The sequence below is a fragment of the Thalassophryne amazonica genome, chromosome 2, assembly GCF_902500255.1.
Source record: "Thalassophryne amazonica chromosome 2, fThaAma1.1, whole genome shotgun sequence".
NCBI classification, from domain to species: domain Eukaryota; kingdom Metazoa; phylum Chordata; class Actinopteri; order Batrachoidiformes; family Batrachoididae; genus Thalassophryne; species Thalassophryne amazonica.
Genome location: NC_047104.1, coordinates 12,819,474 through 12,845,670, shown reverse-complemented (window position 1 = coordinate 12,845,670; position 26,197 = coordinate 12,819,474). Strand labels below are relative to the sequence as shown.

General features: G+C 41.1%; 1 protein-coding gene across 1 annotated transcript; it reads left to right on the top strand.

Moving 5' to 3' along the window:
- Positions 1-304: 304 nt before the first annotated feature.
- LOC117501607 (low choriolytic enzyme-like) lies at positions 305-26,197 on the top strand. The gene is made up of 10 exons (XM_034160529.1): positions 305-391; positions 5,080-5,110; positions 5,909-5,974; positions 6,965-7,117; positions 13,794-13,911; positions 21,573-21,805; positions 23,646-23,755; positions 24,006-24,295; positions 25,808-25,932; positions 26,108-26,197. The coding sequence occupies exons 1-10, from the start codon at positions 320-322 to the stop codon at positions 26,134-26,136; spliced, it is 1,227 nt and encodes a 408-aa protein (XP_034016420.1). The 5' UTR covers positions 305-319; the 3' UTR covers positions 26,137-26,197.

The window sequence follows — 26,197 nt, the reverse complement described above, 5'->3', positions numbered from 1 at the left end:
CTCCTTCCATATTTTTAAACAAATACTTTCTCCTCTATGCTTCCAATTCTGTCCATTTTGTTGTTGTTGTTGTTGTTATTCTCTCATCTGGTAATTTTTAGATCACTGACTAGTAGCACCAGCACTGTGCTCATGCATGAGAAGTGCACGTCCTACACAAACCACAGTCCAGGTTGAGTAACAGCAGACACTGTCTGTGAAACAGAATTTGTCAATCTGTCGTTACTGAGCATGTTGAACAGCAACTGGTTTTCCTCGTTATAAAAGCTCAACATCAACTGTTTTTCCTTCACGTTTCCTCTGTGAGTTGGTACCAGTCATGGCAGTCATTATGTTCCAGGCGGCTCTGCTCAGCTTCCTCTTCTGCTCCGTGCAGAGCCACAGCATCCCGGAAAACAACCATCAACTCACACTGAACTCAAACTCACTGTACACATTCAGCCATTCAAACAAACAGTGCTGATCAAAACATCAAATCATCAGAGTCATAATTATCTAATGGTGCCAAAAGTCACATTTCTCAAATCCCATGAGCTGAGACGTGACTTAAAAAAACAAAAAACAAAACCGCACTCATCATTTAACCTTCTTTTTTTGTTGGTTTGTCATCAGGATGACACAAAAATCTGTTGATTCATGACGCTTGGTGCAAAGGCAAATTTATTTAAAAAACTGGATCTGCTCCTGGTGCAAATGCTTGGTGGATCTCAGATGCGCCCCCATTTTTGTAAACATCAATAAGGCAGTATCAGTGATGTTTTCATTATTTTCTCATTAAAAAAAACCCCATAACATGTTAAAAGAAAAAAAAAATACAGCTGTAGATTTTTTAATGTGCTGATAAAGTCTGGCACTTTATAGGTGGCATGTGGGTTGCTCGGCCTGATGCACTTTCTGGCAGAGGTATGTGCTGTATTGAGTGCCCCTCTAGTTTTGCAGCCCCCCCCCCCCCCCCCCAACCTGAAATCTATGTTTGCAGAAGACTAGAAGACTGGATGGGTAAATAAATATGGAAAGTAAAACACTTTGGGCCTGATTTAAAAAAAAAAAGGTATAAATACTGAACTCCAAGGATGCCAAAAACACTAAGGTAGACAAGCACGCTATTGACATTTTAGAAGCATTCATATGCTGTTCACAACAAAATAAATTGATCTAATTTACTTGACTCTTTGTTGTTTGCTTAATTTGGGAGGGGGGTGAACATAACAATTGATGGATGACAAGTTGTCCAACATAGAGAAATATTGGATGAAGAAAAGTTATATTGGACGAGGTGTAGCCAAGTCCAACATAACTTTTCTTCATCCAATATTTCTCTATGTTGGACTCCTTACCATCCATTATTTGTATATTATATAGTCTATAGTGTGTGTATATATATATGAGGTCTGTCCATAAAGTATAGGTCCTTTTTATTTTTTTCAAAAACTATATGGATTTCATTCATATGTTTTTACGTCAGACATGCTTGAACCCTCATGCGCATGCGTGAGTTTTTCCACGCCTGTCGGTGATGTCATTCGCCTGTGAGCACTCCTTGTGGGAGGAGTCATCCAGCCCCTCGTCGGAGTTCCTTTGTCTGAGAAGTTGCTGAGAGACTGGCGCTTTGTTTGATCAAAATTTTTTGTAAACTTGTGAGACACATCGAAGTGGACACGGTTCGAAAAATTAAGCTGGTTTTCAGTGAAAATTGTAACGGCTGATGAGAGATTTTGAGGTGATACTGTCGCTTTAAGGACTTTCCACGGTGCGAGACGTCGCGCAGCGCTCTCAGGCACCGTCGTCAGCCTGTTTCAAGCTGAAAACCTCCACATTTCAGGCTCTGTTGATCCAGGACGTCGTGAGAGAACAGAGAAGTTTCAGAAGAAGTCAGTTTCCGCATTTTATCCGGATATTCCACTGTTAAAGGAGATTTTTTTAATGAAAGACGTGCAGACGGATTGCAGCGTCGGCTCGCAGCCGCCGCGATGCTCCGCCACAGGAAAAACACCTCTGTTGGAAGCCTTAAGGACAAGGTGGAACATGTCCAGCTGTTAAACAATTTCTCATATACTCACTCCACTGAAAGCCATCAAAAGCCGCCTGGATTTTATAAATGGTTATCAACACGGAGGTGTTTTTCCTGTGCTGCGTCCTGTGCTGCGTCCAAAAATCTCCTTTAACAGTGGAATATCCGGATAAAATGCTGAAACCGACTTCTTCTGAAACTTCTCTGTTCTCTCACGACGTCCTGGATCAATAGAGCCTGAAATGTGGAGGTTTTCAGCTTGAAACAGGCTGACAACGGCGCCTGAGAGCGCTGCTCGACGTCTCGCACCGTGGGAAGTCCTTAAAGCGACAGTATCACCTCAAAATCTCTCATCAGCCGTTAAAATTTTCACTGAAAACCAGCTTAATTTTTCGAACCGTGTCCACTTCAATGTGTCTCACAGGTTTAGAAAAAATTTTGATCAAACAAAGCGCCAGTCTCTCAGCAACTTCTCAGACAAAGGAATTCCGACGACGGGCTGGACGACTCCTCCCACAAGGAGTGCTCACAGGCGGATGACGTCACCGACAGGCGTGGAAAAACTCACGCATGCGCACGAGGGTTCAAGCATGTCTGACGTAAAAACATATGAATGAAATCCATATAGTTTTTGAAAAAAATTAAAAGGACCTATACTTTATTGACAGCCCTCGTATGTACATATATATATATATATATATATATATATATATATATATATATATATATATATATATATATATATATATATATATATATATATAAATTTAAAAATGTAAAAGTCAAGATGATGGGTTGCACACATAATGGAGAGTAATGGAATGGTATAATATCTGTAAGTACATGTACTATACAGAATACATTTCAAAACTATAGATGAAATGTATCCTTCAAATTAATTGATTTGAAGAATATTTACATTTGACAAAGTTAATGATTGTCACTGGTGCAATAAAATAAAGAAATTCTGGAACATCTATTTTATTCTTGTGAAATTGCACGAAGCTTGTAGAGATTGCTGCATGATTTCTGAAAAACCAATTCCACAAACTTTCAAGATATCTAGTTTGGAGTTATCTGGAACAACAAATAAGTGACATTGTCACTAATAAAGTTTAATTGTATGTCCCAGTGCAGTGGGATCATTGTGCAAAGCACTATACAGTCTTCTTAAGTAGAATTTGCCACATTCATAAGTTGTGTCATATTTTGAGGGTTTTTTCTGAGGTACAAACACAATTTACAAGTAGTGTATATATTATTGTTCTTCGAAATGAAAAGCAGTGTATCAATAAAATTCAAAAAATTTACAAGCTGTCCAGACCTGCTGTAGTAAGTCAAAAAAAAAACAAAAAAAAAAAAAACAGGTTTGACACCAGATTGACTGAATATTTCATGAATGTAAGGTTTGGGAATGCTACATAAATTACATTTCATAATTACATTAACATCTTGTTTAATTGTACAATTTTCCATGACCCACTGCTGTTGCAGTAATCGGTTGTATACTGTGACAATCCTTCTGTTTTTATGTTGAACCTTTTCTTCTCACACGACACTCACTATTTCCTCCCATTTCCCAGTTTCCGCAGGACCTTTAATTCCACTAGATATGCTGTAAAGAAATAAAGCCTTTGAGGATTACAGAGTGCTGAGGATCTCTGACTCAAACTGTTCTTTGTCCTCACTGCCATTTCCTGTTTGTGCAGGTTATTCAGTTATTTGAAGTTACGAGCATTTGTTTGCTGGATCTCATGTTGCACACTTGTACAAAAAAAAGGACAATGATCTTCAATGAGGACCGTCATTGTTCAAGTGTCAGAAGAATATATTAAATAACTAAAAGGAAAAACAATAGTTGTCACGTGACAAGTTTGGGAATATACTGCGGCGCTTTGGGATTCCCTTTCATTGCTATGCTGATGACACTCAATTGTACATGCCAATAACTGCTGGTAATCTCATTCACATAAAATCTTTGGAAGATTGCCTTGCATCAGTAAGAAGTTGGATGTCTAGTAACTTCCTACTTTTAAATTCTGATAAGACTGAAGTTATGGTTCTTGGTCCAGCGAGGTAACGGCATCAATTTGATCAGCTAGCACTTAGCTTAGGTTCATGTGTTATACATCATACGGATAAAGTGAGGAACCTTGGAGTAATTTTTTATCCTACATTGTCCTTTGATCTCCACATTAGAGACATTACGAGGACTGCTTTCTTCCATTTGGGAAATATAGCGAAGATTCGTCCTATCCTGTCTATGGCTGATGCTGAGACTTTGATTCATGCATTTGTCTTTTCTAGATTGGACTATTGTAATGCTCTATTTTCTGGTTTACTGCAGTCCAGGATTAGGGGTCTTCAACTGGTTCAAAACGCTGCTGCCAGACTTTTGACACAAAGCAGAAAGTTTGACCACATTATGCCCGTTTTGGCGTCCCTGCACTGGCTTCCTGTTCCTGCAAGATCGGATTTTAAAGTACTGTTATTAGTTTATAAAATTGTTCATGGACTTGCACCTCCCTATCTGGCTGACCTGGTAAGCCCCTATGTACCAGCTCGGGCCCTGTGTTCTCAGGGTGCAGGACTTCTGTGTGTTCCCAGGGTGAATAAAAAGTCTGCCGGTCACAAAGCTTTCTCCTACCGTGCCCCAGCTCTGTGGAACGATCTCCCGGCACACATTCGGCAGTCGGATACTGTTGAGACTTTTAAGTCACGTTTAAAGACTCATTTGTTTTCCCTGTTTTATCATTAGTGTTATGATGTGTTTTTATTCTTGTATTCTTTTATGGTTGTCTTTCTTTTATGGTCCTCTTTTATTGTTAATTAATAGTTTTTTTATGTTGTGTGAAGCACCTTGAGACAATTTCATCGTGAATTGGCGCTATATAAATTAATACATTTGATTTGATTTTTTTTTTTAAGTTTGAATTCCAAAACTGAATTGAAATCCAAGTAAATCCTTATGCTTATATATATATATATATAAAAATCAGGTTCTGATTTTATCAAATTCATTCAGTTGGATTCAGTCCTGTATTTCTTTGTCTTCTTTCATATTTCAGGATTCATTTGAAGAGGTTGAGGAACACTCTTGTAAGATGGGACTTTTGTTTCGTATCATAAAACACAGTGAATATATTGTCTGAATTATGGATGGGTATTGATAATCGCCCTGTATATGTGTATGAATATCGATACCACTGTCGATCCGATTCCTTATCGATTCCCTTATCGATACCTCTTGTGAATTTTCTGTGTACTAAAATAGGCTTTACAGGTTTTCTATGTCAACATCATTTTATTGAGTCTTAAAGTAAATAAATATAAAATTGGTCACTTTATCTTTAAACTTTGGACATAATAAACTCCACATGGTGGATCCTTGATCTCTGGACATACATAGAAATAAACAAAATCTGTAGTTTTTGTCAAAGCATTTCCTTTCAGACATTATTGGCATGAATGTCTTTCCATACCTCTGAGCTGAGCTCTTGTAGCTGGCTGCACAGCACGTCAGGATGTAATTCATAAAGAATGAAGGATGTCTCATTTTGGAAAAAAAAAAAACTTAGGCGATTTATTGTCTATATTGCAGCATTTGGAAAGAGGTGTCATTTTATTTAAAGCGAAGTGGAGTCGCGCTGCAGAAATGGTTGATTACAGACCCACTGCAGGGTCTGTAATCCACATAGGGAAATGATCATTTTCCCGACAAACACCCTCAAAAACAACGACCACTCTGAAGGACCAATAAGGGAATTGTTAAGCAAAAAGACTATTGATATCGGTGGATTGAATCATTTCTTAACGATACCCAAAAAGAAGCGGTTCTCGATACCCAACCCTAGTCTGAATTCACGCAGCTAATTCTTTAAAAACTGTGATCCACAGGCAACAGCATTGAGGACGAGGACGTCTCTGTGTCCACCCTGTTAGAGAGAGCAAATAACAATGTTGGTATGTTCATATCTACAAACAAAACTATGTAATGTAACTGTTTAACTTTTGTATGAAGTGCCTTGAGTTTTGTGTGAAGCGCCTTGAGGCGACACTGTTATGAATTGGCGCTATATAAAATGAATTAACTGAATTGAATTCAAAGATTTGAGCTGTTTTCTTGTGTGAAAATGCTTCTCTGTTCTGCTCCACTGGTTCACACACTGTTTCTCCAGTCACAGACGTCTACAACTCCTACAGAGTTGTCTGGGTGTCTTGGTTGCTTTAGTCAACATTTCTTTCTTGGATTGTCAGTTTTTGAGAGCTTCCTACTCCAGGCAGAGTTACAATACAGAGAAGAAAGTTCCTTCGGCTTCTCCCTTTTTCCCCCACTTGGGGTCACCACAGCAGATTTGCATGTTGATTTGGTACATGTTTTATGCTATGCATCTTTCCTGATGAAACATTACATGAGCATTACATGAAGCATGGCCAGGGGTAGTCTTGAACCAAGAACCTTCTGATGTAGAAACAAGCGCACCAGCTGCTTGGCCACCTGATTGATATTTAAAACAATAGTCCAACACGTACTCAGTGACTTGGAAATGTTCATGTGTCCATCCCCTGATGTTAAAGAAACCTCATTTTAAGACAAATCATCACTTTTACACTAATCTTTAGCTTTACTTTGTCCAGTTACTTATGAACTCTGAAAATGGAAGCATTAGTTATATAAATGTGTGTAATTTTTAAATGATTAATATGATACTATTTTTGTTTTCCAAAGTCATTCATGATGTATGCTGTCCAATCATTCCACACTGCCAAACGAACAGGCCAAAGACATTATTAAAGCCCCAGATTACCATGACATTAATGCCTATAATGAGCATATGTAAACTTTCAACCAGAACTGTAGATTTGTTTACACAAACATACATGTATTCATACAAACAAATTAATTCAATCACATGTTTTCATTTATGTGATCACTGCTGTGTCGTTTTGCAGAAAGGGGCTTAGATGAGCCTCCAGTTGTGGAAGGAGACATCGCCATACCAACAGGCCTGCAGAATGCTGATCAATGCACACAGAGAGGCTGCCTGTGGCCCAAATCCAGAGATGGCAATGTCTATGTACCCTACCGCATCTCCAACCAGTACTGTAAGTACCACCCCTCCAACCAGTACTTTACTTATTGAATCTCCAACCAGTGCTGTAAGTACTGCATCGCTTAGCAGTGCTTTACATATTGCATCTCCAGCCACAACTGTGAGTGCTGCATCTCTAATCAGTACTGTAAATATCACATCACCAACTTGTATTGTATCTTGTATCTCCAATCAGCAGAGGTGGGACGAAGTCACCATCAGGTCACTCTCAAGTCATCAGTCTGCAAATCCCAAGTCAAGTCTCAACTCAGCTTGCAAACAATTGGTGGTCATTATGACTTGAGACTTGACTTGGGACTTGCTGATTCATGACTTGAGAGTGACTTGATGGTGACTTCGTCCCACCTCTGCCGATCAGTATTTGATGTATCACATCTCCAACCAGTGCTGTAAGAACTGCTTTGTACTATAACAATAATTCATTCATCTTCTGTACCCATTTATGCCAATCAACAGTCAAGGGGGCGCTGGAGCTGATCCCAGTGGTCTTTGGGTGGGTGGCAAGACAAGACGCCAGCCAATCACAGGGCCACATGTAGACACACAAACACATTCACACTCATATCTATGGTGAAGTTCCCAATTCACCAATTTTGCATGTGTTTGGATGTGGGAGGAAGCTGGAGCACCTGGATGGAACTCACACAAACACACAAGCACAGGGAGAACATGCTAACTCCACACAGAAAGAACCAGCCAGTGAGTGTCGCACAACCTGCTTAGTGTGATGCAACAGTGCTTATCATTAAACCACCGTGCCACCGATAATAATACAACTAATCACACATCATAAGTACAGTTAAAATTAAAGGACAATACAGATAAAACATACAACAGCAATAACAGTAGATTTCTTCCTGTTAAAAGGGAGTTTTTCCTTCCCACTGTAGCCAAGTGCTTGCTCACAGTGGGTCGTTTTGACCGTTGGGGTTTTACATAATTATTGTATGGCCTTGCCTTGCAGTATAAGGCGCCTTGGGGCAACTGTTCGTTGTGATTTGGCGCTATATAAAAAAAAAATTGATTGATTGATTGATTGATTTAATAAACATTCAACCCCAAATCAGAAAAGGTTGGGATGACATCAAAAATTAATTAAAAAAGTTATCCTTGCATCCTTGCACTTTAACCTTCATATCATTGCAGACAGTATGAACCCAAGATATTCCATATTTTATGTGATCATTATCCTTTATCCCTTAAGTTGCATTTGTGACTGTAACTGTGTATTGTAGTACCTGACAAACGTTTCCCAAAGTAATCCCTTGGCCATGTGGTTATATCAGCTATTGATGAATGACTATTTTTGATGCAGTACAGTCTGAGAGATCACAGGTGTTTTGCTTTGGTTTGGGCCCTTGCCCTTTTTTGCACTGAATTTCCTCCAAATTCCTTGAAAGATTTAACGTCCTGCATCCACATACATCATTTTCTTAAAAATAAATTACTGCTGTTTAACCTCAGGTTTAAGGAGGTTGTTTAATGATACACATTAGAGGGAAAAATATGCAAATCCCTTCCAATCCTTCTGTGATGAACATTGTTTTTAAATATTTCAATAATTGTCACAGATTTCAAGACAAACTGGATATCCTCTGCCCATCTTTTCAACTCAAAGACATTGGCATAGTAGTGAAAGTCAATTCCATTGCTGTCCAAATGCCCCGTCACACTTAGGAAGAATGAGCAGGGAGCAAGCCGAAGCACCTGGAATGAGAAATAAAGTAAAACTTTGAGATGCAGTCAGGAGAAACAGATATTCTAACAGCCATGTACAAATGCCGGTCAAATATTTAGAATGTGGGCAGAACCCGCCTTGACCGAGTCGTGTACAGTCCGTGTGCATGCCCATGAATGCAGTCCAAATGTAGTTCGAACACAGTACAAATACTTAGACTGCTGTCAGATTGCAGTAAGAATAAGAAGAATGCACATTGACTGCCAAACGATTGTGGTGTGAGTGCCACCCGAGATCTGGGTTGAAGGCAAGAAATGAGAGGGGCATGGCAGAGCCAGCATTGTGATCTACTATCTTTTGAAGACCTGCCATGTCACCCTGCTGGATTTCGAATGATATCCAACCATAGACATCCCAAAATAGACAGGTATTACGGTCACATGACCTGGAGCGCTGAGCCATCCATCTTGAAAGGTTGAAGTGCTGCAGCGATCTCTCGCTGTCAGTGGAAAATGCATGCTCTGAGCTTGTAATCACTGTCGATTCTCTGGCCGACTTCTCCACCATTATGTACATTTGAGACGTGAAAACTTGTGCTTAGGTCAATTCAGATACATAGATTTGATTTCTGAAGTCAGATTTAGCATGACTGCTGATCCTTTCTCCCGATAAGGCTGTGAATGGAATGTAAAGTGGAGCTCCTGTCAATAGAAAACTCTCTGGGTGATTCTTCTTTCTTTGCTTTCTAATCATTCGCTGTCAAAGCGAATGATTAGAATGAAATCATGAGTGGAAGAGGCAAAACAGGCAGTAAAGCCAGAGCCAAGGCAAAGACTCACTCCTCCCATACTGGATTGCAGTTTCCAGTCGGCCATGTCCACCGTCTGCTTGGTGGGGGTGGGGGGTTGGGGCAGCTGTGCTGGGCGTGTGGGTGCCAGAGCCCCCGTTTACACGGCGGCTGTACTTGAGTGTCTGACCGCTGAGATCTTCGAGCTGGCCGGCAATGCTGCTTGGGACAGTGGGAAGACTTGTATCATTCCCGGCCACCTGCAGCTGGCTGTCTGCAATGACGAGGAGCACATGAGTGGCGTTACTGGTCCATTCGGGGATCTTGGCAGTGATGCTCAATTGCAGTCGACGGGTGGGCTTGAGCTCTGACACCAACGCGCTCCGCGTGGTTGCACTTCCTTGGCGGGCGGTGGGCACAGTCCGCTGGGGGTTTCGGTCCAGCATGGAATGATTTTGTTCTAATCCTTTGCTGTCAAAGCACAGAGAGAGAGAAAAAGGTAATCAGCGAGAGAATTGACTGATGACATGAGTTTTCTATTGACAGGAGCTCCACTCTATGCTCCATTCGTAGCCTTATAGGGAGAAACGATCAACAGTTATGATAAATCTGACTTCAGAAATTGAATCTATGTATCGGACTTGACCTAAGCACACGTTTTCGCGTCTTAAATGCAAATAACAGAGGAGAAGTCTGACAGAGAATTGACAGTGATTACAAGCTCACAGCATGCATTTTCCACTGATAGCGAGAGACCGCTACAGTGCTTCAACCTTCCAAGATGACGGGGCCGAGATCTGCTCAGGGCAGGCCTTTTGTACAGCTCAAACCTATCTAGTAAATATGTGCATCCAACTTAGGAACTGATGACATGTAACCAGGGTCGGACTGGGAACAAATTTCGGCCCTGGCATTTTTCCTCTGGACCAGCCCACTATTGGCCCGACGAATCCACCCCCAAACACGCACACCCACCCGTCCATACCGAACCCCCAATGAACAAATACTATACACCTAAACACCATGAACACACACCTAAACACACACTTTCACTGTCATTTCACCTTGATCATAGCACAAAACGCGGACCCGGCGCCACAAGGGGACGTCCTGATAGCATTTAAGGCAATTACATATTTTGACGAAATTACAAGTTTAAATGACTATATATATATATATATATATATATATATATATATATATATATATATAAAACATCATGAGGTTTATGTCACAGAAATCCTACTTTACAATCACACTGCAGCCATTGTTAAATTATTTCCTTTTGCATTTATAATAAACATTTGTATTTATTTAGTGTTTGTTTTTCTGGTTGAAATAAGATATAAATAATCTACCAGACTTCAAAAAATATACAAGTTTCCATGTTATTTTATTTGTCTAAAAATAAATGTCTGAGGTTCCTTATGTTAAACAAGAAATGATCTAATCTGAAATAACAGGTGGTTTTAATACAGATGAAAGGTTTCTAAAGAACCATTTATTGATTTATTTACCTGTTTTAATTACAAGTGTTCTAAACTTTTTTTTTAACAGTAATCAGAAATTTTGAGGTAACAACAAAAAAAAACATTTCCAATGATTTTTCTTCAGAAAACTGCTCTATGAATGAGCAGTCCTGTCACACGTTAATGTTTTGTACAGATCAGTGGTTTCTGCACCAATCGGATTGGTCCAATCCATTTTGTACAGATCAGCGGTTTCTGCACCAATCGGATTGGTCCAATCCATTTTGTACAGATCAGTGGTTTCTGCCACGAGTCTTCCGTGTTTTGGCCTGACGCGTCGTTCCTATTGGACAATGCGAAGGTACGTCACAGCTCACAGTGTCGAAAGTTGGCGCACCTCATCTCGACAGAACACCAGCTCTGTGTGGAATGCAGGAGATCACTTGACCGAGCGTCTATACGTTCAAATAATAATAAAAAAAAAAATACTGTCATCACTCTTCACTCTTAGTCAGTCTCTTACAACGGTGCAGCGTAAATACATGAGCTTTCCAGGAGCGCACGTCTCCTCCGGTGCACACTTTTTTTGGGGGGGGGGGGCGACCCCGCCCCTTGTGATATATATTTTTTTTTTTTTCTGGCGCCGGGTCTGACAAAACGGAAGCAAAAGCACACAAGCGGAAAAAAAGTTTTTGTGTCTCCAAAGTGTGAGTGAGTGAGTGAGAGAGAGAGAGAGAGAGAGAGAGAGGTAATGTGTAACCACTGCTAGGATTCACACAGCAGCAAATTAAGGAGCTGAAGTCCGTAGCTGTTGCATTTAAAGATTAACAAAAGTAAAGCACAGTTAATTAAGATAAAAGAAACGATTCCAACCTTGTATCAGTAGAAGAGCGGAGAGAAGTCCAGGCGCCGAGGACTCAATCCATTCACAGGGGCGAGAGCAAACTGATTGGCCACCCTGTATGCTTCTCCATTGTCATTGACTGCTGGTCATGTCAATCATTGTGCTCGATGTAAGTCTCCGTTGTGTGATCAAACGGAAACAAAACTGAAACCTAGAATAAGACTGCGCCGTGTATGAAACACTACAGAACTTTTATTTTGACACAAATTCAGGAAGTGGCTCTGCAGCTGCGCCGATTAAATGCTGTAGCTTCACCAATCACGGACTTTCCTCGTGTTGACAGCAGCGCGCGGTTCAAGAACACTGTCTATTTCCATAATCTCTATAAATATGGGAGGGCCGGCCCATGCATGTCTAAACGTGCAGCGGCCCACCGGGCAAATGCCCAAAATCACAGATTACCAGTCCAAGCCTGGATGTAACCCGGGGTCCACTAACAATTGCATCACTGAAGTGCATGGATACGCATGTGGTCAGATCATTATGCCCATCAAATTATGATTGTGCACACTCGTTATGACCAGTGTGGCAGTTTTAGCCAACAGCTCATGCAGCACAGAAAACCCATAAGCAGGAGAACCTGGATTACATGCATCAGGCCATATATTAGATATCATATGTAAAAAGTGCCAGTGCAGCTGGTCTGCTCTGTGTCAGCCTGATCCCATCAGATCTCAGAAGCTAAGCAGAGCAGGATCTGGTTAGTACTTGGATGGGAGACCTCTTTGGAACACCAGCGGCTGTGTGTATTTCTCCGGGTAAAACTGGAGTTGCATTAGGAAGGGCATCTGGTGTAAAACCTGTGCCAATTACCAATGCGGATCTGGCTGTATCCGCTGTGGCGACCCCAAACAAAACTGGGAGCAGCCGAATGAACAACAACAACATGTAAAAAGTGCCAAGACAGGCGTGGATATTAAAGTATTACACTGCTGCCACCCACCCCTCCCTTGCATGCTCTCCCTCTCTCTCTCCCACTGTTGCGTGCTCCTCTCCCTCTCCCTCTCACCCTTCCTCCCTCCAGGAGCTTAGCTCCATGAAGGTGATCATTTATTCTATTCATACTGTAATGGCTCCAGTTGCGACATCATTCCTTCATATGAGTTTGATGTTGTAACTGTCATATGATGCGTATTACAGCTGTGACAGGCTGTTCAGATGTGCACGCTGATCTGCGGCTCTGTGACGCACTGACTCACAGCGCAATGCGTCTGAACGGGGTGTTACAGCCATGATAACATAATATTACAGATACATGTTCTACCTCATAAGATGGACTGACAATATATCTGTCACATGATGTGTATTACAGCTGTGTGGAAACCCATGCAAACACAGGGAGAGCATGCAAACTCTACACAGAAAGGCCAAATGTGGGAATCGATCCTATGACATTCTCGCTGTGAGGCAAGAGTGCCAAGCCACCATGCTGCCTCTGTCGAGACATTTCAAAATAATTTTCTCCAACAAAATACAGTGATCAAATGTGTAAAAATGTGCACTTCAGTCAAATTGGCAACTATGAATCTGACGATGAGGAGTTGATACAGTGATGATAAAATGATCATGAAGTGATGATGAAGTGTTGATTAAGTTATGGTAAAATTTGATGAAGTGATAAAATGATGAAATGAACATGACCTACCATAACCTACCATCCCTGGTTCTCAAGACCGGGCACCTAAGTGGCTCTAATCTACTCTTTTCTACTCTTCTATTTTACTCTTCCTTTTTAGATATTTAAATATACCTTAGTATACTAGCATAGTTCCACCTTAGAACTGGATATACCTTACTGAATTTTCATGAGATGCCATGTGTGTTTCAAAGCTACAAGAGAGAGGAACACCATCATCACAGGTCTTCGCTCGTTTGCTGAGTCCACCTGCATCCGCTTCACCCCCCAGAGCAGAGAACAGGATTTTGTCGACATCCAGTCTAGATCAGGGTATGAAACACAGTGCACCATACAGTAAATCTCCTTATTCTTCCTTTGGTTGCACCCCTTCGGTGTCAACTCAGCAGTTTATCTGTCTCCATCTCACCCTGTCCTCTGCATCTTCCTCTGTCGTACGAACCACCTGCATATCCTCCCTCAGCACATCCATAAAACTCCTCATTGGCCTCCCTCTTCTCCTCCTGCCTGGTGGCTCCATCCTCAGCATTCTTCTTCCTGTACACTCTGGCTCCTTCTTCTGTACATCTCCAAATCATCTCAATTTTGCCTCAATGGCTTCATCTTAGCCGCCGTTAGTTCCCCCCTGGCAGATCCCGGGCAGTCGGGAAAGCAGGCTGACTGGGTGACTGTGAGGAGGAAGCGTAGCCCTAAACAGAAGCCCCGTGTACACCGTCAACCCGTTCACATCTCTAACCGTTTTCCCCACTCGACGAAACACTCGCCGAGGATCAAACTCTGGTTATTGGCGACTCTGTTTTGAGAAATGTGAAGTTAGCGACACCAGCAACCATTGTCAATTGTCTTCCGGGGGCCAGAGCAGGCGACATCGAAGGACATTTGAAATTGCTGGCTAAGGCTAAGCGTAAATTTGGTAAGATTGTAATTCACGTCGGCAGTAATGACACTCGGTTACGCCAATCGGAGGTCACTAAAATTAACATTAAATCGGTGTGTAACTTGCAAAAACAATGTCGGACTCTGTTGTTTTCTCTGGGCCCCTCCCCAATCAGACCGGGAGTGACATGTTTAGCCGCATGTTCTCCTTGAATTGCTGGCTGTCTGAGTGGTGTCCAAAAAATGAGGTGGGCTTCATTGATAATTGGCAAAGCTTCTGGGGAAAACCTGGTCTTGTTAGGAGAGACGGCATCCATCCCACTTTAGATGGAGCAGCTCTCATTTCTAGAAATCTGGCCAATTTTCTTGGATCCTCCAACTGTGACTGTCCAGCGTTGGGACCAGGAGGCAGAGCTGTGGTCTTATACACCTCTCTGCAGCTTCTCTCCCCCTGCCATCCCCTCATTACCCCATCCCCGTAGAGACGGTGCCTGCTCCCAGACCACCAATAACCAGCAAAAATCTATTTAAGCATAAAAATTCAAAAAGAAAAAATAATATAGCACCTTCAACTGCACCACAGACTAAAACAGTTAAATGTGGTCTATTAAACATTAGGTCTCTCTCTTCTAAGTCCCTGTTGGTAAATGATATAATAATTGATCAACGTATTGATTTATTCTGCCTAACAGAAACCTGGTTACAGCAGGATGAATATGTTAGTTTAAATGAGTCACACCCCCGAGTCACACTAACTGTCAGAATGCTCGTAGCACGGGCCGTGGCGGAGGATTAGCAGCAATCTTCCATTCCAGCTTATTAATTAATCAAAAACCTAGACAGAGCTTTAATTCATTTGAAAGCTTGTCTCTTAGTCTTGTCCATCCAAATTGGAAGTCCCAAAAACCAGTTTTATTTGTTATTATCTATCGTCCACCTGGTCGTTACTGTGAGTTTCTCTGTGAATTTTCAGACCTTTTGTCTGACTTAGTGCTTAGCTCAGATAAGATAATTATAGTGGGAGATTTTAACATCCACACAGATGCTGAGAATGACAGCCTCAACACTGCATTTAATCTATTATTAGACTCTATCGGCTTTGCTCAAAAAGTAAATGAGTCCACCCACCACTTTAATCATATCTTAGATCTTGTTCTGACTTATGGTATGGAAATAGAAGACTTAACAGTATTCCCTGAAAACTCCCTTCTGTCTGATCATTTTTTAATAACATTTACATTTACCCTGATGGACTACCCTGCAGTGGGGAATAAGTTTCATTACACTAGAAGTCTTTCAGAAAGCGCTGTAACTAGGTTTAAGGATATGATTCCTTCTTTATGTTCTCTAATGTCATATACCAACACAGAGCAGAGTAGCTACCTAAACTCTGTAAGGGAGTTAGAGTATCTCGTCAATAGTTTTACATCCTCTTTGAAGACAACTTTGGATGCTGTAGCTCCTCTGAAAAAGAGAGCTTTAAATCAGAAGTGTCTGACTCCGTGGTATAACTCACAAACTCGTAGCTTAAAGCAGATAACCCGTAAGTTGGAGAGGAAATGGCGTCTCACTAATTTAGAAGATCTTCACTTAGCCTGGAAAAAGAGTTTGTTGCTCTATAAAAAAGCCCTCCGTAAAGCTAGGACATCTTTCTACTCATCACTAATTGAAGAAAATAAGAATAACCTCAGGTTTCTTTTCAGCACTGTAGCCAGGCTGACAAAGAGTCAGAGCTCTATTGAGCTGAGTATTCCATTAACTTTAACTAGTAATGACTTCATGACTTTCTTTGCTAACAAAATTTTGACTATTAGACAAAAAATTACTCATAACCATCCCAAAGATGTATCGTTATCTTTGGCTGCTTTCAGTGATATTTGGTTAGACTCTTTCTCTCCGATTGTTCTGTCTGAGTTATTTTCATTAGTTACTTCATCCAAACCATCAACATGTTTATTAGACCCCATTCCTGCCAGGCTGCTCAAGGAAGTCCTACCATTATTTAATGCTTCAATCTTAAATATGATCAATCTATCTTTGTTAGTTGGTTATGTACCACAGGCCTTTAAGGTGGCAGTAATTAAACCATTACTTAAAAAGCCATCACTTGACCCAGCTATCTTAGCTAATTATAGGCCAATCTCCAACCTTCCTTTTCTCTCAAAGATTCTTGAGAGGGTAGTTGTAAAACAGCTAACTGATCACCTGCAGAGGAATGGTCTATTTGAAGAGTTTCAGTCAGGTTTAGAATTCATCATAGTACAGAAACAGCATTAGTGAAGGTTACAAATGATCTTCTTATGGCTTCGGACAGTGGACTTATCTCTGTGCTTGTTCTGTTGGACCTCAGTGCTGGTTTTGATACTGTTGACCATAAAATTTTATTACAGAGATTAGAGCATGTCATAGGTATTAAAGGCACTGCGCTGCGGTGGTTTGAATCATATTTGTCTAATAGATTACAGTTTGTTCATGTAAATGGGGAATCTTCTTCACAGACTAAAGTTAATTATGGAGTTCCACAAGGTTCTGTGCTAGGACCAATTTTATTCACTTTATACATGCTTCCCTTAGGCAGTATTATTAGACGGTATTGCTTAAATTTTCATTGTTACGCAGATGATACCCAGCTTTATCTATCCATGAAGCCAGAGGATACACACCAATTAGCTAAACTGCAGGATTGTCTTACAGACATAAAGACATGGATGACCTCTAATTTCCTGCTTTTAAACTCAGATAAAACTGAAGTTATTGTACTTGGCCCCACAAATCTTAGAAGCATGGTGTCTAACCAGATCGTTACTCTGGATGGCATTTCCCTGATCTCTAGTAATACTGTGAGAAATCTTGGAGTCATTTTTGATCAGGATATGTCATTCAAAGCGCATATTAAACAAATATGTAGGACTGCCTTTTTGCATTTACGCAATATCTCTAAAATCAGAAAGGTCTTGTCTCAGAGTGATGCTGAAAAACTAATTCATGCATTTATTTCCTCTAGGCTGGACTATTGTAATTCATTATTATCAGGTTGTCCTAAAAGTTCCCTAAAAGGCCTTCAGTTGGTTCAGAATGCTGCAGCTAGAGTACTGACGGGGACTAGAAGGAGAGAGCATATCTCACCCGTGTTGGCCTCTCTTCATTGGCTTCCTGTTAATTCTAGAATAGAATTTAAAATTCTTCTTCTTACTTATAAGGTTTTGAATAATCAGGTCCCATCTTATCTTAGGGACCTAGTAGTACCATATTACCCCATTAGAGCGCTTCGATCTCAGACTGCGGGCTTACTTGTAGTTCCTAGGGTTTGTAAGAGTAGAATGGGAGGCAGAGCCTTCAGCTTTCAGGCTCCTCTCCTGTGGAACCAGCTCCCAATTCAGATCAGGGAGACAGATACCCTCTCTACTTTTAAGATTAGGCTTAAAACTTTCCTTTTCGCTAAGGCTTATAGTTAGGGCTGGATCGGGTGACCCTGGACCATCCCTTGGTTATGCTGCTTTAGACGTAGATTGTGGGGGGGGTTCCCATGATGCACTGTTTCTTTCTCTTTTTGCTCCGTATGCATCACTCTGCATTTAATCATTAGTGATCGATCTCTGCCCCCCTTCACGGCATGTCTTTTTCCTGTTTTTTTCCCTCAGCCCCAACCAGTCTCAGCAGAAGACTGCCCCTCCCTGAGCCTGGTTCTGCTGGATGTTTCTTCCTGTTAAAAGGGAGTTTTTCCTTCCCACTGTGGCCAAGTGCTTGCTCATAGGGGGTCGTTTTGACCGTTGGGGTTTTTCATAATTATTGTATGGCCTTGCCTTACAATATGGAGCGCCTTGGGGCAACTGTTTGTTGTGATTTGGCGCTATATAAGAAAAAAGTTGATTGATTGATTGATTGATCTCCAAAACTCTCTACCTGTGCTATTCCTCTGATAAATGTTACTAATCCTGCCTATTTTGTTCACTCCCAAAGAAAACTGCAGCTGTGACTTCTGACTTTTTGTTCACACCACCACCTCTAAGCCATATAACACAACTGGTCTTAATAACATCTTGTAAACATTCACTTTCACTCTTTAGTGCAGCAGATCAGGGGCGTAGGTTTGCATATGGACCATAGGGACAAGTCACAACCATTATTTTGGGATGGCAAAATAGTCCCTACCAATATTTAGCATTTTTGTTTATATAACAAAATCATTCACTATTTTTTTTGCGAACTCGATACTATAATTTTAGTCGTCACGTTTTGTGTTTTCGACGTGCCAGAGTGACAGAGTTACCCATGTTGCAATTTCATTGGCTCACGTTCTTCTCACATGGACGTAAACAAAGCGCATCTCGTGGCAGGCAGTGCTTCATTTGTAAAGTGGGAGGTCCCGGAGCGCAGAGGATGGGTGGCTCCGGTGCAGTGTTGCCAGATGTACGATAATTATCGTATTTGTACGATAGTTTTGCCCTCTGTACGATCAATAATGGGAATAAATCCAATATGTACGATAATTTCAGTTGGTTGCCCAAACACGCATCTCTCTCTGACACCCAAGAATCATTTTGCAGGCGTTGCACTCAGGCGGCATCAAAGACACAACACACACAGCTTTGGCCGCCCGGGACAACGTCATTTGAAAGCCCGCCCCCTCTCCATACAAAGTAATGAGTTCCATCCAATCTGTGCCGTGACAGGAAGATTCCCCAACCAACATCTTTTTTTTTTTTAAACTTTATTTCAACAAATGCAACAACAAACGAACAAAACACAAGAGCAAAGAGATATACAAGAAAAATAAAAAAGTTCAAGTTCCTTATGGAGGTGTCAACATTTTTTCTGTGTTCAACAAAATCTGCACAAGTGGCCATGGCATCGGATGACGACAGCGACCTCGAGGTTGAATTCGACTCTTTCTAGTCTGGTAATTAACACGTTTGTGTCCCTTCACAGAAAAAAAAAATCTTTCTAGTAGTGCGTTCTAGTTTCCCCATTACTATAATTACTGTTTAAAAATGTGACATAAAATTCTTTGGAAATTTAAAAAAAAAAAAAAAAAACGCTAAAATAGCTACGTTGTATGCGTTTTGTTTGTGTACGATCATATCTCCCAAAATACGATAATTTTGAGGTTTTGGTACGATAGTTTTGCCCTCTGTACGATCAATAATGGGAATAAATCCAATATGTACGATAATTTCAGTTGGTTGCCCAAACACGCATCTCTCTCTGACACCCAAGAATCATTTTGCAGGCGTTGCACTCAGGCGGCATCAAAGACACAACACACACAGCTTTGGCCGCCCGGGACAACGTCATTTGAAAGCCCGCCCCCTCTCCATACAAAGTAATGAGTTCCATCCAATCTGTGCCGTGACAGGAAGATTCCCCAACCAACATCTTTTTTTTTTTAAACTTTATTTCAACAAATGCAACAACAAACGAACAAAACACAAGAGCAAAGAGATATACAAGAAAAATAAAAAAGTTCAAGTTCCTTATGGAGGTGTCAACATTTTTTCTGTGTTCAACAAAATCTGCACAAGTGGCCATGGCATCGGATGACGACAGCGACCTCGAGGTTGAATTCGACTCTTTCTAGTCTGGTAATTAACACGTTTGTGTCCCTTCACAGAAAAAAAAAATCTTTCTAGTAGTGCGTTCTAGTTTCCCCATTACTATAATTACTGTTTAAAAATGTGACATAAAATTCTTTGGAAATTTAAAAAAAAAAAAAAAAACGCTAAAATAGCTACGTTGTATGCGTTTTGTTTGTGTACGATCATATCTCCCAAAATACGATAATTTTGAGGTTTTGGTACGATAGTTTGATATTTCATATCTGGCAACACTGCTCCAGTGCAGAAAAACAAGAAGGGCGGGGGGGAGGGGTTGCGAACAATGCTGTGCGCCACACTTAAAATAAACTGCACACCCACACACACCTTCACAAATGACACTAACACCCTGCCTTTTCCTCAGAAATTACTACATTTATGTTTGCTGTCTGTCTCTGTACTTTTTTGTCACTTTTGCGCTCTTTTTCATACTTTTGCCTCGTTTCAAAAGTCACCGAACGCACTTTACCGTAATATATGCAACACATAGCATGCTGTTGGAAAGCACGGGTTCTTGGCTTGCTGTCAGTGTTAAATTTTTCAGAGTGAGGGCTTACATGAGAACTTACGGTAATGAGAATCAGCGGCGCATTAGTGTGAAACTTCCGTGTTTTTCCTCTGCGTTATGACATCACAGGCTTCGTTTACCGTAATACACCATATATATCATTGGAAATCCCCTTTTTTTTTAAATTAGGTTGCCAGATACCTACAACTGCATTATTGATGAAGAGAATAAATTATACATCTTGGTTGCAAAAACTTTTTTTTTTGTGTGTGTGTTAGCTCCACAAGTATTTTTTTGTTGTCTTGTTCTCTCAGGTGTAGGCCTATCGAATAGATTCGTGATTTTGGGTGCAATTTTGTTATTTAAGCTATTTGTTTGTTTGCCTACATGCTTAATATTGTAAATAAAGTGTTAAATTATTCAGCATTATGTCGTCATATGTTATGTATTATGCTGTACTTGTGCGTCTAATGGTATGAGTGGGTTAGGGGGTGGTGGTGGTGGTGGGCAGGGGGGTGGGGGGGGTGGTATTGTCCCTACCAAAGCTGAGACCAAACCTACGCCCTTGCAGCAGATAAATGCATATGTCATAGCAAGCTTTGATTTTGTGATGCAAGCACCACATTTGGCACTTCTTGGCCTGCTTTTTGCAAATAAGCAGTTAGCCACTTCAGTTTCCACGGTGGCAGACTTTTTTCTTCCAAGATGGTGCCTGGTAATATGTATTTTCATCATATATGGTCTTATTAAATATTGTACTATGGACTTGGGGGGATCACTCCTGCTACCTTTCTCCACCCACTACGCCCTGCCTGCCCTCTCTTTTTCACTTCTCTACCACATTCTCCATTACTTTGGACAGCTGACCACAAGTATTTAAACTCATCTACCTTCACCACCTCTGGTCCTTTTAAGTTTGAAGCTAGTTACACTGTACATTTTATAACTGTCAGTTTTTGTTGCAGTTTGGGTAAGCCATTTTCACATTCTTTCAGGTGTTACTCGTATATATCCATCACCACTGCTCGGGACAAGGGCAGAATCAAGACAAGTCAAGTCTGGGAACATGCACTGGTGCCACGTGCTGCTGCATCCATGACACACCAGGACCACCATTGTTGCTGGATGGCTACCGCTCAGTCAGACAACCAGTCCAAGGGCAAAATGAAGTGTATCATTTGCTCTGTTGAGCAGGTGATTGGCTGTATGCTACATTCCTCCACGACCTGTACGCTGCCAGGATTCTAAAACATGCTAAGAAGATTGTGGCTGATCCATCCCATCCTGGTCACCTTCTTTTTGAATAACCTTGATTACCTCCCCTTCCCCATCTCTCTCTCTCTCTCGCTCTCTCTCTCACACACACACACATACACACACACACACACACACACACACACACATACACACATGCACATGTGTTTATATCTCTATACTTATGATGACATTCACAGACATAATGCTTCCCATCACCCCTAACCGTAAACATGACCATAACCCAAAAAAACAAAATGGGAGCCATAACCCAAAATGTCCTCACACTGATGATTTTAAACCAGAATTTGTCCTCACAAGTTCACACACACACACACACACACACACACACACACACACACACACACACACACACACACACACACACACACACACACACACACCTAGACATTATCGGTTTTGCTTGTGATACAGTCTATGCTTTCAGTGACATCATTTTGCACATTCTTGTATTTCTTTTACATTTCATATACTTATTTAAATTATCGCTGCATTCTTTAGGATGGCCCATTCAACATCCCAACACCTCCTTTTGCACAATTTTGTGTATTTTGCACACCTATCAATATTTAAAGAATCACAGTGTACATCATGATGTCGAATTTCTGTTGAATATCCCCGATTTGCGATCGGAGCGCTCTTGATGCCCTTCCGAGCAGATCAGAGCGCTCTGAACACACCACACACAGGAGAAATATCTGATAAGATTATCTTTAGCGTCATCACGATTGTCGGGGCGTCCTTAAGATTGTCGGAAGGGGAAGCTCGGGTCCGATATCGGCCTAATTATCCTGCCGTGTGAACCAGGCCTTAGTCAGGGAGGTGACCAAGAACCCAATTGTCACTCTGTCAGACCTACAGCATTCCTCTGTGCAGAGAGGAAAACCTTCCAGAAGGACAACCATCTCTGCAGCAATCCACCAATCAGGTCTGTATGGTAGAGTGTGCAAATGGAAGCCTCTCCTTCATAAAAGGCACATGACAGCCTGCTTGGAGTTTGCTAAAAGGCACCTGAAGGACTCTCAGACCATGAGAAACAAAACTGTCTGGTCTGATGAGACAAAGATTGAACTCTTTAGCGTGAATGCCTACAGTGAAGCATGGTGGTGGCAGCATCATGCAGTGGGGATGTTTTTTCAGTGGCAGGAACTGGGAGACTAGTCAGGATTGAGGGAAAGATTAATGCAGCAATGTACAGAGACATCCTGGATGAAAATCTTCTCCAGAGTGCTCTTGACATCAGACTGGGGTGATGTATCTTTCAGCAGGACAATGACCCTAAGCATATAGCCAAGATATCAAAGGAGTGGCTTCAGGACAACTCTGTGTGAATGTCCTTGAGTGGCTGAGCCAGAGCCCAGACCTGAATCCGACTGAACATCTCTGGACAGATCTGAAAATGGCTGTGCACCAACGCTCCCCATCCAACCTGATGGAGCTTGAGAGGTGCTGCAAAGAGGAATGAGCCAAACTGCCCAAAGATAGGTGTGCCAAGCTTGTGGCATCATATTCAAGACGTCTTGTCGCTGTAATTGCTGCCAGTGGTGCATCAACAAAATATTGAGGAAAGGGTGTGAATCCTTATGTATATGTGATTTCTTAATTTATATATATATATATATATAAAATATAATTTAGCAAAAAAATCTTTAAAAAAAATTCACATTGTCATTATGGGGTATTGTCTGTAGAATGTTGAAGGAAAAAATGAATTTCATCTCTTTTGGTGAAAGTTTTGAACTTGTACAGACATTCACTTATGTCGGAAGTGACATTCATCTCTGTGTCCTCAGACTTTGAGATTGAGAAACCCCTGGGAAGAGCTTATGGAGTCATGATGTCACTACAGCCTGAGTGCAGAGGACCACAGAAGCTAGAGAAGGCCATGTTTCACCTGGCTGCAGTAGATAAATGGTTATTTTAGAGATGTGGGGATAGACTAGTCTGCCTGGGTGGTTTCCATCGAGGACCCAAGGTGGTTGTTGTGGATGCGGCAACGTGTCGCACCAGCACATGCTTCTAGAATTCCAGACTTACTGGTCCCTGTCAGATCCTATGAGACTGATTAAGAACTTGTGGAGAAGTAATGGAACTGTGCTCATGTATACAGTAGATGCAACTGTAAAGCCTCAGCTCCGGCAATTAGTTAGTAGTTCTTTTGGCTTCCCTCTTTTTGGCGCTCGTTTTACCTCAAATACTTTTCCTGGCCCAACTCTACATTACATGGAGAATGGGTATGGGTGGTTTTGACCCAGCAGCCTTCTGATTTGGATACAGGCTTGGCCAACACATTGCCCACCTCTATCACTGGACAAATTCCAATGAAACAAACCTTTTTGTGTGTGTGTGATTCCCCTGCAGGGCTAGAAGGGCAATTCCAGAAGAAAAATACAAGGAATCTTGACACACCATATGACTACGGCTCTGTCATGCACTATGGAAGGTAACATCTCACCCAGCCATTAATATTCTGTCAAAAATAGGTAGCAAAGTATAATTATGAAAAGATACAAGAACATACAGTGCATCCGGAAAGTATTCATGGATTCCACTTTTTGTTATGTTACAGCCTTATTCTAAAATGGATGAAATTATCTTTTTTCTCTCAAAATTCTACCCCATCAGGACAATGTGAGGAAGGGTACAGAAACATTTCTGCTGCTTTGAAGGTCCCAATGAGCACAGTGGCTTCAGTCTTCCATAAATGGAAGAAGATCAGATCCACCAGAACTCTTCATAGAACTGACCACCTGTCTAAACTGAGAGATCAGGGAGAAGGACCTTAGTCAGGGAGGTGACCAAGAACCTGATGTTCACTCTGTCAGAGCTCCAGCATTGCTCTGTGGCGCAAGGAGAACCTTGCAAAAGGTCAACCATCAGCAGCAGCAGCAGAAACATTTTTGTACCCTTCCCCAGATTTCTACCTCTGGACAATCCTGTCTCGGAGGTCCACAGACAATTCCTTTGACTTCATGCTTGGTTTGTGCTCTGACATGCACTGCCAACTGTGGGACCTTATATGTAGACAGGTGTGTGTCTTTACAAATCATGTCCAATCAACTGAATTTACCCCAGGTGGACTCCATAAGCTGTAAAAACATCTCAGAGATGATCAGTGGAAAGGGCATGCACCTGAGCTCAATTTTGAGCTTCATGGCAAAGGCTGTGAATACTTATGTACATATGATTTCCTTTTTTTATTTTTAATAAATTAACAAAAATCGAAAAAAAAATTCACGTTGTCATTATGGCATATTGTGTGTAAGATGTTGAGCACAAACGTGAATTTCATCCATTTTGCAGTAATAAATACTGTGAGGCACTGTGAATACTTTCTGGATTCACTGTAGTACAGTGGCATAACCTTTACTAATAAAAAACCCCGCCCCCATTTGATGGCATTTTAGATATTTTCTATGTGCAATAATAATAATAACAATACTACTACTAATAATAATAATAATGAGAATGTAGGTATTTTTCAAAACTGAAACATTGTTCAATCACTCCAACCATGTGTCCTAGTTTTACAAGTACAATTGCCCAATAAGTGGAACTGATGATCCATGAAAAAAGTACTTAATTGTTTTTAACAATAAATAAACAAAAATTAATGAATAAAACCATTGAGAAGCACCATGGATTTTGTCTTAATGCATGGTTGAGCTGTAAAAGTGACTATTAATGTGCCTGAATTCTGCTTGGTGCAAGTATTGGATCAGCACGTGGTACTGGTGGACACTCAATATTAAATAAATAAGGAGCAATAGTCAAAAAAATCCAAGATGTGGACATACCTAATTTTTATACCGCAGACTATGATGTCACATGAAATCTGATTGGTTGTTATTAGTTTACTGTTGCAGTTATGTCAGCACATAAACATTCAGTAATTAATGTTACTGAACGTGGTCCAGCCTAAAAAACTCATTATGAAGGCGTGTTTCCTCCATAGGTACACTTTTTCGAGGAACCGCCAGCCGACCATCGTTCCCATCCCTGATAATGACGTAGCAATCGGCAGAGCGACCCAGATGAGTCCCGTGGACATCGTTCGGGTTAACCGCCTTTACAGCTGCAGTAAGTTTGTGTTGCATACATTATTTTCTATCTTTCATCTTCCATCTGCCTCTCAACTATTCAGCAAGTATCCTGCAACTTCTTGTAACTTTGTACTGTCAAAATGTCAGCACTGCATAATGATGTCATCCGCCCATATTTCACTTAACATGTTGTGTGTCTGAATTAATTTCAGATTCAACTGCACAAAAACCTCAATGGTAAACAAATGAGAGGAGTCAATTCTTCCTCAGCTCACAGTAAGTGGAAGAATTATTTTCTGAGT